The following is a 19101-nucleotide window of genomic DNA, read 5'->3' as shown; positions in this document are numbered from 1 at the left end:
TTCATAGACATCTCACTTGATCTCTTTCGTACAAGATTTGGTGCAACTATAGGACCTTGGTTGCAACAATGATCTATACGCTCACAGTTTATATCAATAACATCACAACCCCCCACTTGTAACACCGAGAGACCCCAGTCATCAGCAGGCAGGATTAAACCTGGGACCTTTGAAGCTTAGTGCATAAGCCTCTACAGCATGAGCTAGCTACAACTGCCTATTAGCTAAGGTATAGAGCAGACTCATTTAACTCTCTCTCTAAGTGGTCTCAGTGCCACTAGATGGGACAGAACACCACACCCTGGTGCAACAGGAGCAGGTCCTCCCTTCCCTCAGGGAGTGGGACCTTCAGGCAATTGCTGAGAGAGAGATCTTGCCTTCCTTCAGGGCCTGTACGGTAGAGGTCCTTCCTCTTGCCTGGTCTGCCCACAAGTCCTCGTCCAGTCTGTGCACCCCCTGCAGGTGTGATGGAGCTGGGCTGGCTGAGGCCAGAGCAGCTCCTTAACCCCTTGTTCCCCAATGTGGGGTTTGTATTCCCCACCACAAGTCCAAACAAGGGGAAAAAACCTTGAAGATACAGCTTTCCATACTGTTAATGGCTAACAGGCCCAGCGGGCCTGAGGGCGTATTTTTCCAAGGAGAACTATTTGTTATCTTGGGTACGCCAATCTAATGCTGCAGATGCATATTTTGGGTAGTGAATTATTATCTCATCCAGCAGTGACACTGTGAATTTTGAATCCTTTTTTATCTTGCCTTCTCTTTAACGCCTTGGAAGGCAACTTTAGATATACTTCGTGCAGCAGGCATTCTTTTGCCCTCTGTCATCCGGGCTTTTCTGTTGCTGGATTCAGGAGGAGAGTTGGTGAGAATCCACTCTGCTGACAGCAGAATGCTGTATTCTGACCAAAAGTATGTTACTTTGCGTCCTGATTCCCTTCTGTTCCTGGAAGGTGATGTTTGGAAGTTTTTCATGGAGCATGAAACAAAGTCAGAGTCAGTATTGGTAAATGTCCCCAAAACACGACTTCAGCCTACCCTGCATCAGCCAGATCCAGCCTCTTAATTTCTTTGGAATTGATTGAAAATAAAATCAGTGTTTACTCACATTCCTGCATAGGGTGTGGGTATGTGAATCCTCCAAGGGCAGAAGTGAGATGGAGTGTACATGAGAATTTATGAGTGATATCGAAGCATTCCACAATGTTGGAAATCATGGCCTTGTGGACAGACAGAAAGCAAAGTAGGGGATTCTTTCTCCCTCCCCCATGGCAATACAATGGACATACTCTCTATTTCATTCCTTTGGAAGACACTTCCACACCTACTGGGTCAAGCCTGCTGCCTGGAACTGCTGATGCTACATGTGGCCAGCAGTGCACCAGAAGGAAGAGGACCATACAGGAGCTTTTGGAGATGGGGCGAGGAACAAGGAGAACCTTGCTTTCAAAAGAGCCAAGGAGGAAAGGGACACGGTCCATGAAGAGAGACTGCTCCAGGGGTTCCTGGAGGAAGAGAGGAAGGTGGTTCATCCAGCTCATGTCACAGTACCAGCACCAGTGCATGTGCCAACTACAATGTCCGCAGGTGCGCAGGTACATGTAACTATGACAGTGGAATGGTGTTCCCGGTCCTGGTTCAGAATGGTTGGAGGGTGGAGTTTGTGGCAGGACCAGTGAGCAAAATTACATAAGGGGTTTCTATTACCAACTATTGATAGTTGTGTGTCTCAGAGAAAGATCCTCTAACCCCTCTCTCCAAGAGACGTACCTTTGTCTCCAAACCCAGTGAGTTGGCAGAGCACATACTGGTTTATGCCATAGACTACACATTTTCTGGCCAGCCTTGAATGCTCCAATTCCATGATGAATGTTCTTCTGACCCTTAACGGCTTTTATATTTTTGCTCTAGTGATTATTCAGATGCTCAGCCCAATCGGCCAGGTCCTGCTTCCATGTGGTGCCTCACTTTCCCCCACTCTGAAGTGGGGATAATCCTAACTGACAATTAGACAGTGTTTGATCCTCAGATCTTGCTTCCCAAATCCCTGTTCTCCTTGTCCAACTCTGGCCTCTCCCCCATTTCCCCAAACTTCCATGCCTATCTTAGTGCCTGTCTCATCCTCCAACTGCAAGGTCTCAGACACAGTCTCCTTCCAGGAAGCTTGAAGCTGTCCCGGCTCTGGAGCTGGAATCGCATGTCCTGAGAGTTTCCCTTGCATGATGTATTCACCATGGGCATGAGAAAGGACAACACCCATATGCAGGTCGAACATCAACCTCCATCTCTGTCCCAGCAGCAGGATGGCCTCTGGTTCCTGCTCCGTTAGGGGGCTTATTCCTTCACCCACTTACTTCCCTGGCCCTTCTCACATGAACAGAGAGCAACAATATTCAAAGTCCAAAGGTGCAAACAATTCAATGTTTACTGGGGTGAACTTCTAGCAAGCATGATTCCAGTTTCCTTCCTTAGTGTCCCCCTTCTCAGCTCTGACACGACAGAGCCTTACCTGTGTCCCTGTTCCCATTTCCCCCCCCCCCCGCCCTTAGCAAAACATGATTCCAATTTCCCCACACCCATTCTCTGTTCCCGTTCCCCCCCTTAGCAAAACATGATTCCAGTTTCCCCACCTCCATTCCCTGTTCCCATTTCCCCCCTTACTTCCTGATTGACTGCAAACTATATGGTAATATTTGAGTTCTGCTTAGCTATACCTTAACCAATCATTTTACTGAAATTTAACTAACCAATCCTAACATATTGTAACACGATTATTTAACCAATTATATCCCACCACCTTAATTAGTTTACACTCAGCAAAATTAATTATACAGCAGACAGAAACAATCACAGAACCAGACAGATTATACAGACAAACAATAGGGAAATGGGGACTACAGTGATAGAACAACAAAGAAATGAAGATTTCACATCCCAGCTATTGATAAGTGAGTTCTTGCCAGACAGGTTGCTATCAAACTAAGTTTCCTTTTACATCTTCCAGGCACTTCCCTTTCTCTGGAGATGATAGGTATTATCAGGACAGGATTGTATTCCTAACAGCAGGTGTAGCCCCAGGTTCCATAACCCTGACCCATGGTCTCCCTCCGCTGGCAGGCTCTGAGCAAAGGCCTGTCCAGAGAACATGGATGACGAGCTCTAGATCCTGCTGACAGCATCCCCCAGCACAGATAAACTCCAGCACATCTTGGAGGTGAGCAGAATGGGAAGGGGTAGCAGGGGTTTTACCTTGGCCCTAGGGACTCCGAGACAGAAGAGACTGGAAAATCCATGTTTCTTCTCTTGGATCCTTCCAAGTATGCATTTGTGATATAAATTCACTGGGTGACCTTGGGGTTAACGTACTTCCCTCTTCCGGCATCAGCCTTCTCCACTATCAAATCTACCGTGGGGAAGAAGGACATAAGCCCCAACAATCACCTTCACCTGTGGGTGTCTGGCCCTGGAAGCCTAAACCAACTGGACTATCTGCCCCCTCACCTAAACTGTCCTGTCTTTCCCTCCTAGGGTCTTGTCCTAAGTGCTCAGCCTAGCCCCTTCCTGGCTTGTCCCTGACCTTTCAAGGACTCTCCAAGTCCCTCCCATACCTGCTCCCCTTGGGGTCTCTCTCCTGGCTGAGCACAGGCTGCCCTTCTATCTCTCAGCAGGCCTGGGTCCTAGTCACATGCTGCTTCTTGTCACCTGACCCTCAAACTTATTCCCTTCACCCTAGGGAGCTGCATAACCTGGGCTAGGTGTAGTTGAGCTCCAACCCCTTTCCTGGCCATCTCACCATGGGACAGGTTGAAAGTGGAAACCTGTGGGCTAACAGTAACTGTTTGCTCTCAAAGGTGCTGAAGACCCAATGGAAGAGGAAATCCTTTGGCCTGGATTTAAGTTATTCCAACTGAAAGTGAATGAGAGAAAATAGGTCCAGAGTTATCTTCCTAGCAGCAGAAAATGTATAGATTGATAGATGTTAAGGTCAGAAAGGACCATTATGTGTCACCAAGTGGTTCCTTCAGCCAACCATAACATGGGACTGAGCCAGAGCATGTCTTTTGGAATGACATCCACATGCATTGGAGCCAGCAGGCTAAATCTTTCTTCTGACATGGGGTTAAGGGACATGGAGGAAAAGATATGGAGGCTATGATTAAAGTTAGAGCGGCGAGACCAGGATAACTGGGGCTAGGTCCCAGGACTGGCAAGCAGAAGACCTGCCATTTTCTATTCCTGGGTTTGGGACCATGAGCAAGTCTCTTCACTGCTGGGTGCCTCGGTTTTCCCAACTATCAAATAGAGCTAATCAAGGTTTTGTTTGTTCTCCCCATTTTACAGGGTGGGAAACCGAGACACAGTTGGGACCTGTCTACACTACAGCTCTCTAGTGCATTTCTAAGCTGCTGACCCCCACTTGTTGTTCAGAGCCTATGGACAACACAGCTCCTAAAGGTGTGTTTATTCTGTTCTTATCCGCTATGTACCAGCAGGGCTGGGCGGCCTTTTCTCATTGTGCTGTGGGGAGCAGGTTCTGGGTACTAAGGGTCTGAAGAAGCTCTCAAGGACTAATTTTTAAAAATAATTTTTATCAATGAATTGGGAGAAAACATACAATCCCTGCTGATAAGCTTGGTGCGTGACAAAATACTGGCAGAGTGGTAGTTACTGATAGAAAGAGATGTGGCTCATTTGGCAAGCTGGACCCATTCAAAGAAAGCAAGTTTGACCAGAGCCAAATGCAAGGTCCTGTATCTCCCAACAAGGTATGCCGGCCACACCTCCAGAATGGAAAAGTGTATCCAGAAAGCAGTGACTCTGAAAAGGATTTAGGGGCCATAGTGGAGAAGCTACTCAACACGAGCTCCCAGTGGGATGCTGTGGTGAACAGGGCTAAAGCCATCATTAGATGTACGAGCAGAGCCATGAGTAGGATAGGGAGGTGTGACATTATGAGTGTAATATAATATCTCATTGAAAGGTGACAGGGCCAGAAAGAGTTAAATAACTCACAGGCTGACCTGACCCATGGCTGAACTTTAAAGACTGGTTAGGAAGATATGTAAAGGAACAGAGCTTTGAAATGCAAGCCTGCATTGTTAGAGATAGAAGGGTAGATGTTTGCTCAGGTCTTGTGATATAAGCAAACAAGTCTTGTCTGTTGCTATAGCTTTGATTCAAAGATCAAAAGAGGAATATTAACATTTAGGAAGACACTTGAGTGAAACAGTATTATTGTCTATATGTCTCTTTGAAGGTTGTGGTAACCTGTATCTAAACTGTTTAATGGATAAATTATCCTGTGCTAATTGCCAGGATGTTTAGGAGAAAGAAAGTTAAGGCTATTGTTTTCTCAGGCCAAAAGGCTGCTGGAAATGTATAAAAATCCTGGGACATGATCCTTCTTCATCTCAGATCTGCTTTGGGTTTCAAGAAGGGGAAACCTTAAGCCATAAGGATTGAGATCCCCAGTCACTGACTGAAGTCGCCCTGAATATGGACATTGGACTATAACCTATGGACTATTTCTAAAAGGACTTTTGGCAACTACAAGCTCATCTCTGCTCTGTACCTGAACCTCAAGAGTTGAACTCAAGTCTGTATCTGTATTGATCTTTTAACCAACACGCTCTCTTTTTTCCTTTTTAATTCATTTTAGTTTTGTTAATAAGGATTGACTGTAAGCATGTATTCTGGATAAGATCTGAGTTATCATTTGACCTGGGTCTGGGGCTTAGTCCTTTGGGATCAGGAGAACCTTTTTATATGATGAAATAAGATTTTCAGAATTTATCATCATATGTTTGACATGTGTGTCTGGAAGGAGTCCTGAGGCTGGGTACTTAAAGGTCACTGCATTATTTGGACTTCTGAGTAACCAGGGAGGTGCTATAGAAGCTGTTTTGTGCTGGCTTGGTAAATCTAAGTATTGGAATATCCACCAGCCTTTGGGGTTTGTTTGCTCCATTTGTTTGCAGTTCACCCTGACTGAGTGGCTTCAGCTGGCACCCACAGGCAGCACTGTCACAGGAGGTGACACAGCATCAGTGAGACTGCTATTGGAATACTGCCTCCAGTTTTGGTGTCCTCATTTGAAAAAGATGTTGAGAAATTGGAGCTGGGGCAGCAAAGAGCCACCAAATGTTCTGAGGGTTGGAGAAAAATGCCTTCTAGGGAGCTATTGAAAGAGCTCAACTTGTTTAGCTGATGAAAAGAAGATTGAAAGGTGACTTCACTGAAGTGTTGAAATGGCTTAATGGAGAGAAGATACTGGGGATTAAAGGGCTCTTTAATCTAACAGAGAAAGGCATAACAAGACCCAGTGACTGGAAGGTGAAAAGAGACAAATTCATATTACAAACAAGGCACAAATATTCAACACAGAACACAGTCTCCTTCCAGGAAGCTTGAAGCTGTCCCGGCTCTGGAGCTGGAATCGCATGTCCTGAGAGTTTCCCTTGCATGATGTATTCACCATGGGCATGAGAAAGGACAACACCCATATGCAGGTCGAACATCAACCTCCATCTCTGTCCCAGCAGCAGGATGGCCTCTGGTTCCTGCTCCGTTAGGGGGCTTATTCCTTCACCCACTTACTTCCCTGGCCCTTCTCACATGAACAGAGAGCAACAATATTCAAAGTCCAAAGGTGCAAACAATTCAATGTTTACTGGGGTGAACTTCTAGCAAGCATGATTCCAGTTTCCTTCCTTAGTGTCCCCCTTCTCAGCTCTGACACGACAGAGCCTTACCTGTGTCCCTGTTCCCATTTCCCCCCCCCCCCGCCCTTAGCAAAACATGATTCCAATTTCCCCACACCCATTCTCTGTTCCCGTTCCCCCCCTTAGCAAAACATGATTCCAGTTTCCCCACCTCCATTCCCTGTTCCCATTTCCCCCCTTACTTCCTGATTGACTGCAAACTATATGGTAATATTTGAGTTCTGCTTAGCTATACCTTAACCAATCATTTTACTGAAATTTAACTAACCAATCCTAACATATTGTAACACGATTATTTAACCAATTATATCCCACCACCTTAATTAGTTTACACTCAGCAAAATTAATTATACAGCAGACAGAAACAATCACAGAACCAGACAGATTATACAGACAAACAATAGGGAAATGGGGACTACAGTGATAGAACAACAAAGAAATGAAGATTTCACATCCCAGCTATTGATAAGTGAGTTCTTGCCAGACAGGTTGCTATCAAACTAAGTTTCCTTTTACATCTTCCAGGCACTTCCCTTTCTCTGGAGATGATAGGTATTATCAGGACAGGATTGTATTCCTAACAGCAGGTGTAGCCCCAGGTTCCATAACCCTGACCCATGGTCTCCCTCCGCTGGCAGGCTCTGAGCAAAGGCCTGTCCAGAGAACATGGATGACGAGCTCTAGATCCTGCTGACAGCATCCCCCAGCACAGATAAACTCCAGCACATCTTGGAGGTGAGCAGAATGGGAAGGGGTAGCAGGGGTTTTACCTTGGCCCTAGGGACTCCGAGACAGAAGAGACTGGAAAATCCATGTTTCTTCTCTTGGATCCTTCCAAGTATGCATTTGTGATATAAATTCACTGGGTGACCTTGGGGTTAACGTACTTCCCTCTTCCGGCATCAGCCTTCTCCACTATCAAATCTACCGTGGGGAAGAAGGACATAAGCCCCAACAATCACCTTCACCTGTGGGTGTCTGGCCCTGGAAGCCTAAACCAACTGGACTATCTGCCCCCTCACCTAAACTGTCCTGTCTTTCCCTCCTAGGGTCTTGTCCTAAGTGCTCAGCCTAGCCCCTTCCTGGCTTGTCCCTGACCTTTCAAGGACTCTCCAAGTCCCTCCCATACCTGCTCCCCTTGGGGTCTCTCTCCTGGCTGAGCACAGGCTGCCCTTCTATCTCTCAGCAGGCCTGGGTCCTAGTCACATGCTGCTTCTTGTCACCTGACCCTCAAACTTATTCCCTTCACCCTAGGGAGCTGCATAACCTGGGCTAGGTGTAGTTGAGCTCCAACCCCTTTCCTGGCCATCTCACCATGGGACAGGTTGAAAGTGGAAACCTGTGGGCTAACAGTAACTGTTTGCTCTCAAAGGTGCTGAAGACCCAATGGAAGAGGAAATCCTTTGGCCTGGATTTAAGTTATTCCAACTGAAAGTGAATGAGAGAAAATAGGTCCAGAGTTATCTTCCTAGCAGCAGAAAATGTATAGATTGATAGATGTTAAGGTCAGAAAGGACCATTATGTGTCACCAAGTGGTTCCTTCAGCCAACCATAACATGGGACTGAGCCAGAGCATGTCTTTTGGAATGACATCCACATGCATTGGAGCCAGCAGGCTAAATCTTTCTTCTGACATGGGGTTAAGGGACATGGAGGAAAAGATATGGAGGCTATGATTAAAGTTAGAGCGGCGAGACCAGGATAACTGGGGCTAGGTCCCAGGACTGGCAAGCAGAAGACCTGCCATTTTCTATTCCTGGGTTTGGGACCATGAGCAAGTCTCTTCACTGCTGGGTGCCTCGGTTTTCCCAACTATCAAATAGAGCTAATCAAGGTTTTGTTTGTTCTCCCCATTTTACAGGGTGGGAAACCGAGACACAGTTGGGACCTGTCTACACTACAGCTCTCTAGTGCATTTCTAAGCTGCTGACCCCCACTTGTTGTTCAGAGCCTATGGACAACACAGCTCCTAAAGGTGTGTTTATTCTGTTCTTATCCGCTATGTACCAGCAGGGCTGGGCGGCCTTTTCTCATTGTGCTGTGGGGAGCAGGTTCTGGGTACTAAGGGTCTGAAGAAGCTCTCAAGGACTAATTTTTAAAAATAATTTTTATCAATGAATTGGGAGAAAACATACAATCCCTGCTGATAAGCTTGGTGCGTGACAAAATACTGGCAGAGTGGTAGTTACTGATAGAAAGAGATGTGGCTCATTTGGCAAGCTGGACCCATTCAAAGAAAGCAAGTTTGACCAGAGCCAAATGCAAGGTCCTGTATCTCCCAACAAGGTATGCCGGCCACACCTCCAGAATGGAAAAGTGTATCCAGAAAGCAGTGACTCTGAAAAGGATTTAGGGGCCATAGTGGAGAAGCTACTCAACACGAGCTCCCAGTGGGATGCTGTGGTGAACAGGGCTAAAGCCATCATTAGATGTACGAGCAGAGCCATGAGTAGGATAGGGAGGTGTGACATTATGAGTGTAATATAATATCTCATTGAAAGGTGACAGGGCCAGAAAGAGTTAAATAACTCACAGGCTGACCTGACCCATGGCTGAACTTTAAAGACTGGTTAGGAAGATATGTAAAGGAACAGAGCTTTGAAATGCAAGCCTGCATTGTTAGAGATAGAAGGGTAGATGTTTGCTCAGGTCTTGTGATATAAGCAAACAAGTCTTGTCTGTTGCTATAGCTTTGATTCAAAGATCAAAAGAGGAATATTAACATTTAGGAAGACACTTGAGTGAAACAGTATTATTGTCTATATGTCTCTTTGAAGGTTGTGGTAACCTGTATCTAAACTGTTTAATGGATAAATTATCCTGTGCTAATTGCCAGGATGTTTAGGAGAAAGAAAGTTAAGGCTATTGTTTTCTCAGGCCAAAAGGCTGCTGGAAATGTATAAAAATCCTGGGACATGATCCTTCTTCATCTCAGATCTGCTTTGGGTTTCAAGAAGGGGAAACCTTAAGCCATAAGGATTGAGATCCCCAGTCACTGACTGAAGTCGCCCTGAATATGGACATTGGACTATAACCTATGGACTATTTCTAAAAGGACTTTTGGCAACTACAAGCTCATCTCTGCTCTGTACCTGAACCTCAAGAGTTGAACTCAAGTCTGTATCTGTATTGATCTTTTAACCAACACGCTCTCTTTTTTCCTTTTTAATTCATTTTAGTTTTGTTAATAAGGATTGACTGTAAGCATGTATTCTGGATAAGATCTGAGTTATCATTTGACCTGGGTCTGGGGCTTAGTCCTTTGGGATCAGGAGAACCTTTTTATATGATGAAATAAGATTTTCAGAATTTATCATCATATGTTTGACATGTGTGTCTGGAAGGAGTCCTGAGGCTGGGTACTTAAAGGTCACTGCATTATTTGGACTTCTGAGTAACCAGGGAGGTGCTATAGAAGCTGTTTTGTGCTGGCTTGGTAAATCTAAGTATTGGAATATCCACCAGCCTTTGGGGTTTGTTTGCTCCATTTGTTTGCAGTTCACCCTGACTGAGTGGCTTCAGCTGGCACCCACAGGCAGCACTGTCACAGGAGGTGACACAGCATCAGTGAGACTGCTATTGGAATACTGCCTCCAGTTTTGGTGTCCTCATTTGAAAAAGATGTTGAGAAATTGGAGCTGGGGCAGCAAAGAGCCACCAAATGTTCTGAGGGTTGGAGAAAAATGCCTTCTAGGGAGCTATTGAAAGAGCTCAACTTGTTTAGCTGATGAAAAGAAGATTGAAAGGTGACTTCACTGAAGTGTTGAAATGGCTTAATGGAGAGAAGATACTGGGGATTAAAGGGCTCTTTAATCTAACAGAGAAAGGCATAACAAGACCCAGTGACTGGAAGGTGAAAAGAGACAAATTCATATTACAAACAAGGCACAAATATTCAACAGCGAGGATGATTCACCACAGGAGCAAGCGACCAAGGAAAGTGGTGGATTCTCCATCTCTTGATGTGATTTAATGAAGACTAGATGCCTTTCTGGAATGCGTTTGCCAAACGGTAGCTATTGTGGTATACAGGAGGCCTATGATATGCAGGGGGTCAGTTTAGATGCTCTAATGGTCTCTTCTGGCCATCAAGTCTACTCATGTGTGGAAAAACTGAGTGTAGCATTGGGAGCAGCCTCTGATGTTTTGCTGTCTAGCCGGCTTGCTTCCTAGAATGAACGCTCATTGAGTGGGGTGATCCGCAGGGAGTAGCTCAATCCTCCAAAGTGTCTGGCCAGCGGCAGGACATTAGCAGTACAGGGGAGGAGTGGGTAGGCTGTCTGGATAGCAAGTGTGAAAAACGGGACAGGGAGTGGGGGGTAATAGGAGCCTATATAAGAAAAAGCCCCAGATAGCGGGACTGTCCCTATAAAATCGGGACATCTGGTCACCCTAGGGATGGGTGTGGCAGTAACATCACAAAGGCCTTTTGCAGGACCTTAGCCTATTGGTCAAAGGTAGTGGGGAGGTGGTGACCTCACAGAGAGATGCTGACATCAGCCAGGCAGGACAGGGGCGCAAGGCCAGGGAAACCTCGCAGACCCCTGTAGCTTTGCTTCAGCAAGTCTCTTTCTCAAGGTCCCTCTTTGAGGACTGAGAGAGAATAAAGGGTTTACATACGTGAACATGAGGAGGAACTTCTTTCAAGTTTTCTCCTTTCCCTTTACTGATTTTACTAGAAAACTGACATCCCTGTTTAGAAGGTAAGAGCCTCCGAGAAGTTTGGAACCTGTTCAGTCTGATCTATTTGGTTCCAGCTGAATTCTAGGCCTGAAAAACGCTAGCTTAAGGTGGCAGAATTTTGTTCCCCACCTAGGATTTTGTCCCTTAGAATCACTGGGGACATTAGGGTTTGTCCTTTTTGTTTTACCTTTTCCTCCATCCCTCCCTCCTTTCTCTTCTTCTCTTACTTCTTTTGTCCTTTCCCCTGTTCCCCTCCCACCATCAGGAGAGGTGTGTGTGTGGGAGTCACTGGGGGTGCTCTGCAGCTCCCATTGTGGAAGGTCCACCAAAAATGTGGGGCTGAAATAGTGCTCGGCCAGTGATCCCCACCGGTGACCTGGGCCATCCTTCAGGCTCTCTGGTGAGAACCCTCAGCCTCCTGCCCCTCAGTTTCTACCCTGATTGGCTGAGCAGAGGGTTATTGACAGGGAGGAGACTCGGGTCCTTGTTGGTCTCTTTTAAGACCAAGTAAATAAGTCATAACCAGTCATATATTTGACGAATTTTGCTGCTTCTCTGCATTCATTTTCTCTGAGCAGTTCATGATTCTCTCTAACATTCCAGTTCTCCTAAAACACTTGCTGAATAATTACTATGAACTGTTGTTGGTCTGGAGCTCGTTTGAGAGCACTTTATTCAGGTCATTCAATGTATGAAATTCAAGATCGGATGGTTAGTTTGAAAGTCAGAGCTCTTGGGTCTTATTCCCAACTCTGCCACTGACTGGCTGTGTGACCTCAGATAAGTTAATTCTCCTTTCTCAGCCTTAGTTTCTCCCTCTTTCCAGTAGGGATAACAATCCCCTCCTACCTACCTCACGGTGGGTGGAGGATGGGGATCCATTGGAAAGTGTCACTAGGAGCAGTGCATAATATGAGGTGTCCTATCACGTTTACTCAGATCAGATTGTGACATAATAGAGTAGCTGAAATATTCTATTTTATTTGTATTTGATTATTTTGAAATTGTTAAGAGCAGCAACTACTTTGCTCAGACTGAAGCATCTTACCTAATTTTCGAGATCTAAGTGTCTCCTTTTTGTGTGCGACAAGACAATTTAACACACTGTGACAAACAGGAGATGCTTTTGTTTTGCAACAAAATATTTTTGCAATGAATTTTCATCCCACTTGTTATGATTTCAAGAAACAAACTGGTTTAGTCTGAATGGGATTTTCTGACAGAAACCGTTTGAATGAAATTTCCCCACCATCTTGATTCCTGGGCTCTCTCCCTGCCTCTGCGGGGTTTGTTGTCTGTTAAAACAGGAGTCAGGATTGGTGTCTTCTCTTTCTGGCTCTGCCACCACCTTGCTGTGTAGGCCCTTGGGTAGGTCACTTCCCTTCTCTGTACCTCAGGTTCCTCATCTGTCTAATGGGAAAAGGGTCAATTTGCAAACTCTGGGCAGTCATAAGCCTGAGTGAGATAAGGGGCGTTAAAGCCCTTTGTGAAGGAGAAAGGGGAGTTTCACGGTGTTGAGCACCAAGGAATTCTAAACTTTGCTAAAATGTCTAGGCTTCAGAAACAAGAAATGGTCGGGGCCAAATTTTAACCACTGTCTTTTTTAAATCCCATTCAGGGATGTGAGTCCCACTCTTTTAGGTACCTGGGGTTCTTTGCCAGCAGGAGAGAAGAGGTTCCTGCTTCCATTTTTGTGGCCTTAACATACCAGGTGCTGTGCCCCAGTTCTCGTCTGAGATCCCCAAAAAAGAACATCTCCCCATCCATTAACAAGACAGTAGCTATCTTTAAAAGGGGAACAAAGAAAACACTGGGACTTACAGACTAGCCAGCCTCACTTCAGTACCTGGAAAGATACTGGAACACGTTATTAAACAATCAGTTTGTCAGCAGCTACAGGATCATTTGGTTCTTAGGACTAGTGAGCATGGATTTCTCAAGAACAAATCTTTCCAAACCAATCCTATTTCCTTCTTTGACAGGGTTACGGGCCTAGTGGAGGTGGGTAAACAGTAGATGTGATCTATCTTGGTGTTAATCAGGCTTTTGACACAGTCCCATAGGACATTCTCACAAGCAAACTAGGGAAATGTGGTCTAGATGCAATTAGTATAATGTGGGTGCACAGCTGGTTGAAAATCCATACTCCAAGAGTCCTTCTCCATGTTTGGGTGTCCAGATAAAAGCGTGTACCTAGTGGGTGTGGCAGGGATCAGTCTGGGGTGCGGTACTATTCCGTATTTTCATTAATGATTTGGAAAATGGAGTGGAGAGCATGCTTCTAAACTGTGCATATGACACCAAGCACTGTGGAGCACAGGACTGGAATTCAAAACGCCCTTTACAAATTGGAGAATTGGTCTTCTTGAGCCAAACTCCACGGCTGGGCGCCTCTCTGTAGACTGGACGGAAGTGAAACTCCAGAACCAAACACTCCTTCTCCTGAGTAGTGCACTCCAACCTGTAATGGTAAGATGCTGCTTAGCACTGTCAGAGCAGCTTTTGCTGCGGGATTCTCCCCACACTTTCCAATAGTGGGAAAATAGGAAATCTCCATTTGACTGCTGGGGACAGAGCCATAGAGCGGGGAGCAACTTTCCCAAAGTCTCAAACGTCAATAGGAAAACCAGCAACGGAACTCTGGAGTCCTGACTCCCAATCCCCTCTTTTCTCAGCCAGTCAATCGTCCAGTGTCATCACCCTGCCTGCTGGCTGGGCGAGGTAACTCCTCAGGTCACTACCCTCTCCAGCCTGCCTTGGGCTTGGAGAGTGAGGAGGAGGGCGAGGGACAGCAGATGACCCTGAACATCCGCCATCCATCGCTCCATCGCCTAGAGCAGGTGAGTGGCATTAGGGTTCCTCTGTGGCATCCCCTCTCTGTCTGGGGAGAGGCAGAAAGAGGGGAGAGAATCTCTCCCAAAGGAGATTGGATTTGCAAAAGGAGCCCTTTGCTCTCAGATCGGGGAGGGGCTTTTCCAGAGTCGTCTCCAGTGTGTTTGGAAAGGTCCCAGGAATGCGGCTCCCAGCCCTTCCCTTGTGGGAGACTGTTTTCCAGGCTGAGAGTCTCTGAGCTGGGCCAGACCCTGTGAGCTGCTGAGCATGGAAATCAATGAGAAATGAGGGGGCCCTGGGCTTCCTATGCCTAGGGACTTTGATGTGGGGAATGGTTTCCCAGAAGAAGTCCGGACTCCTGGGTTCTGTTCCTTCTCTAGCCTGGGGGGTGGAGGTGTTGGCCAGGGACCACAGGAGGGAGCTACTTGTGTAAAGTGACCAATGATCTTTGTGACTGACCCCAGTGCCTCCCCAGATATTGCAGCACCAGAGATGAAGAGGGGGAATGTTGGGAGCAAATCATGCAATGAACTCCTTCCAGTGTGTGGAGATTGCACTCCCTGCACCCCTGTGAGGGGAGGAAGAGCTGCTCTGGCTGGGGCAGGGATGGGGAGGGACAAAAAAGGCTGGTTAGTGAGAGGCTGCCTTGATCCCAGATTCACACCTGCTCCCCGTTTGGTTCCAGGATGGCCAGGCTCCTGAGGATGTTCAGGAAGAAGGCTCTGCAGGTGGCCCCAGAGCCTGAGGGAAGCAGCTGCCATCTTCCCCAGGAGCAGAGTGGCCCCTCCATCCCCACTAGCGGGGAAGGAGCTCCCAGCTGGGTCAGGAGGTGGAAGTGCCCAGCCTTCTGGCAGAGGAAACCCGCTCTTGGCGCAGGCACCAAGGTGGGAGAGGCACCGGCCAGGCTGAAATGGAGCTGTCCCAGGATGTGGCTGTGCAGGCAGGACCCAGCCCAGGAGGGGAGCCGGGCAGGGTGGCTCTGGGCTTGTTGTGTGGGAAGCACCAGCCCCAGGAGCCCAGCCCTAATTTCCAGCAGGAGGCATCGCCCTGCCTGGTCACTGAGGACCTTCCATCTTCCCCAGGGCAGGAGGTGCAGGATCCCTGTCCCAGCACCAGCAGCTCGGCCCGCTGCCCATGGGACAGCAGCAGCGCTTATGACTCTGGCTGCAGAGAGGCCGATGGGCACCACTGCTTTGTTCCAGGTGAGGAGCCAGGCTGGGCTCAGGAGGGGGCTGTGAACACCCTGAGCCCAGGCCCTTGATCAGTGCTAAGGGGGCGGGTCCCCAGCCCAGGTGTCTGGCCTGAGCCATGTGAACCTCTGACACTAGGTGCTGCCACTTTGGTCCTTGGTGCTATAGTTGGGGGGGGGGGCAGGCACCTCCCAGGAAGTCCAGGACAGTGTGTGGGGATCTCTTTGCTGTGGGCTCCTGAAGGAGTTGGGGGCTGAAGGTATCACTGAGAGGGGGGAGTGTGAGGCCTGATCTGCCCTGGGTCCTGGAGGTGGAAAGGGGGCACATTGCCCCATCATGCCCCGTCCTTCTCCCGAGTGGCAGCCGATGTCAACCTGCCCCCTTTTCTCCCTGGTGCAGGGACCCCCAGGGACTCAGAGGACAAGGAGGAGGAACGGGTGGATGTGGTCACAGAGGAGGCTGCTCTCAAGAATATCCAAGAGCAGCTCCAGAGCCGAGAAAAGGTACAAACGTTCCCCAGCTGTGCTGGAACCGAGATTCTCCCGGCCCTTCCCAGCACCCTGACCCCCTGCAGAGGGTCTTGTATCTGATGATCCACCAGCCCAATGGGGACCTTTCTCCTCCATGATCTGGGGCCCCCAAGATGGGGGTGTTTGTCACACACCAGCCAGGGTCTCCTCCCCTCACAGCCACTGTCCCAGATCTGGACCCTGCTTGTATAGGAGTTGTGGGTGATTTGGACAATGGGCGGGTCCCCACTATCCCTCATTCAGGCCTGAGTCCTGCAGCTGGTGTGGGTGGGAAGGTCCCAGGCTAACTGTCTCTCTCTTCTGTAACCCCACTCCTGGTGGGTACAGGATGAGGCCCAGCAGCTCATCTTCCTGCACGCCATCCACCCCGTGTGTCTCGCTGCACAGCAGAGAGGGCAGGACACACTGGAGCCACGCTGCTGCAAGGCGGCAGTGGTGGAGAGGATTGTGGTGAGCGAGACGTGATGTCCAGCAGCTGGAGGGAGGTCAGAGACATGGGAGGGGTAGGGGTCTCCCCGGGCCAATGGATGGGGGGTGGCTGGTGCTGGAGGGACAGCTGAGGCCAGGGATTGCTGGGGCTGAAGATTGGGCAGAAGAGACAGAAGAAATTCTGAGATTGGTCACTAGTGGGCAGGAATCGGAGGAGAGGGAGGCAGGTGGGGGGATCCTACTGGCTATGTGGGGCGCTGACTGTGTAATCTCCTCACAGGGAAGTGTCAGTGAGGTCTGAATCTCACACGCTCCTTTGTCTCTTTTGGGTCTCACAGGAGCTTGTTGAGGAGCTGCCTGATAACTCTCCACATGGCACCGTCCTCGCTAACTCTCTGATTGCTGTGGGCAACCTCAGGTACTGAGACCGTCCTGCCCAGTTCCCCTAACTCCTGCTGCTGCTCAGACCCAGGGCTGGGAGTCACTGTCTCTCCCACTCCAGGTCACCTTCCAAGGTGTCTCCTCTGGCAGAGGTGGTGGGAAGGCTCACTCTCTCATGGCTGGGCTGTTCTTTTCACTCCAGTATCAATGCAATGGCTTTGGGGAGAGGCTCACTCCCAGGATCAGATACAGGAGGGGCAGCAGGGTCCAGGGAACAGGCATTATTCCTGCCCTGCCACTGTCTGTCTGGGAAACCTTGACCTTTTCATTCCATGGCTAGGTGCCTCAGTTTCCATTCTTGCCAGTCTCTGCCTATATCCCTGCAGTTTCACGTCCCTGTTGGTGCCAGTCCCACCCCCGCACAGCACAGTCTAATACCGGCTCCTCTCTCTTGCCAGCACCATGACACCTGCCCTGGAGCCAGAGCTGGAGAGCCATGTCCTTCGAGCTGCCCTGCATGCCGTCTTCACCCTGGGCACGGAGAAGGACACCACCCAAGTCCAGGTAGATCATGCTAAAGTCATGGATTGAAGAGCCAGCCGTTGTCCTGCCATGAATCCTTGCTAATTGCCTGCAGTGGATGTGAATGAGTGAGGCCAGGATATGTGTCTGACCTCTGGCTCTCTCTTGCTTTGCAGGATCTGCATAGGGTCTTGCCAGACATCCTGGATGCCATGCTGGGGAACCTGCTGGCAGAGTCCCCAGACACTGACAAGCTCCACTACATCTTGGAGGTGAGCCCGATAAGAGGTGTGGGGGCAATTTTTCCTTAACTCTTAGATCCATTTTCAAGTCTGTCCTCCTAGCTAGGCCCCCAGTGGTCTGTACTTGGTCATGGCAGTCAGTACAATGCTGTGTCAGGCTCTTAATCCTTGAATGTCAGAGGAAGGAGCTGGCACTTCAAGCCACAGCTCTGCCTGCTTCTGTTGAGCACTAACCACAGGGTCCCTGGCTGGCTTGGGGAATGAGAGTCTGAACCCTTCCTGTGAGATCCAGAAAATGGTCCTCAGAGAAGAGTCACAGGCTCCTTCCTAGAGAAACAGGAGGACCCCAGAGAATAAGCCCTTCTCTCCGATGGGCCCAGAAATTCCTGGGGGGATTGTGCTCACACTCAGTCCCTTCACCCAAGAAAGGACTTGAGAGCTAAGGAGGGGTGAGGGGTCTGTCTCCTTCCTTGTGAGCTGTTAAGGAATCAGGAGTTCAGGGAGGATAGGACCAGCCCCGACATCGAACATTGTCCCAATCTAGAGAGACAATGACAAGTTGTTGTGACCTGCAGGATACAAACATTGTCCTGGGCGCAACAATCCCCTTCTAAAGCTCTCAGATGGGGAGGGTCTCATTAGCACAACACATGCACCTGCCCATTGATCCTGAACTGTCTCCTTTCCCCATAGCACATTAACTATTGGATCGTGTCCAGGGTGCCGCAAGAGAGAGTCAGGGCCACCACCCCGTTCAGATCCACCCTCACCCTCCCTGAGTCTGAGGTAAGTGACCTCTCAGCCCAACTTCCTGACTCCAGGCTTAGGTGGGCTGGCTCCAATGGGCTGTAGGATATGCTGCTGCAGGGGTTGTGGGTTAGAAATGTTCCTCTTGGGGAGGCAGAGTTGGAGCAGAGAATGAACTTGGCTTGAGTCAAGTTCTTCTTGTCCTGGTTAAGTGGTGACTCTGGGCTTTTAAGGGGATCATGCTCCAGGTTCATGCCTTCCTGTTATCCTGGAGCAACTGGGGAACTAAGTCCTCATGGAGGGCCCTGCCCACATCCCTATGCTCCTGGCTTCCTTGGGGGCAGAGGAAATTAAGGTCTAGCTCTAGCTCCTATTCTCTAGTATCTCCTGCAGAGAGGGGCTGAAGGGAAGGAGAATCCTGGCCCGGGGGGGGGGACTGGGAGCTGACAGATGCTGATGGAGTCCCCATTCCCTCTCCCTTCCATTAGAACTTTCCCTCTCCCTTCCATTAGAACAGCAGAATTCCCCAGGATGGGTCACCGTGTGGCACAGCTGGCTCTGTCCATGAGTGATCCAGCCAAGGACATCAGCTGACAAGCCAGGGAGGGAGACGACTGGCTCTACCAGCTGTTGCTGCACCAAAGGGGTAAGGAACCCAGCTGGGAAATGGCACCTGAGAGAATAATGAGACTGGGACACCAACCAATTTCTCTCAGACTGACCCCGGCTGGAGGCTGAGTCTCTCTCCATCTCTTTCTCTGTTCTACACCACCCCCTGCAATTCTGTTGGGCCACGCACGCAGCGAGGGATTGGAAGGACAC

General features: G+C 48.8%; 1 protein-coding gene across 1 annotated transcript; it reads left to right on the top strand.

The window, feature by feature from the left end:
- The first annotated feature begins 1364 nt into the window (after nucleotides 1–1364).
- LOC122459445 lies at nucleotides 1365–18881 on the top strand. Its single transcript, XM_043511492.1, has 6 exons — nucleotides 1365–1595; nucleotides 14082–14246; nucleotides 15828–15931; nucleotides 17227–17332; nucleotides 17467–17562; nucleotides 18792–18881. The coding sequence occupies exons 1-6, from the start codon at nucleotides 1365–1367 to the stop codon at nucleotides 18849–18851; spliced, it is 762 nt and encodes a 253-aa protein (XP_043367427.1). The 3' UTR covers nucleotides 18852–18881.
- Nucleotides 18882–19101: the final 220 nt, after the last annotated feature.

Source organism: Dermochelys coriacea, chromosome 3, assembly GCF_009764565.3.
Source record: "Dermochelys coriacea isolate rDerCor1 chromosome 3, rDerCor1.pri.v4, whole genome shotgun sequence".
Classification (NCBI taxonomy): Eukaryota; Metazoa; Chordata; order Testudines; family Dermochelyidae; genus Dermochelys; species Dermochelys coriacea.
This window is presented reverse-complemented; position numbering and strand designations above follow the sequence as displayed.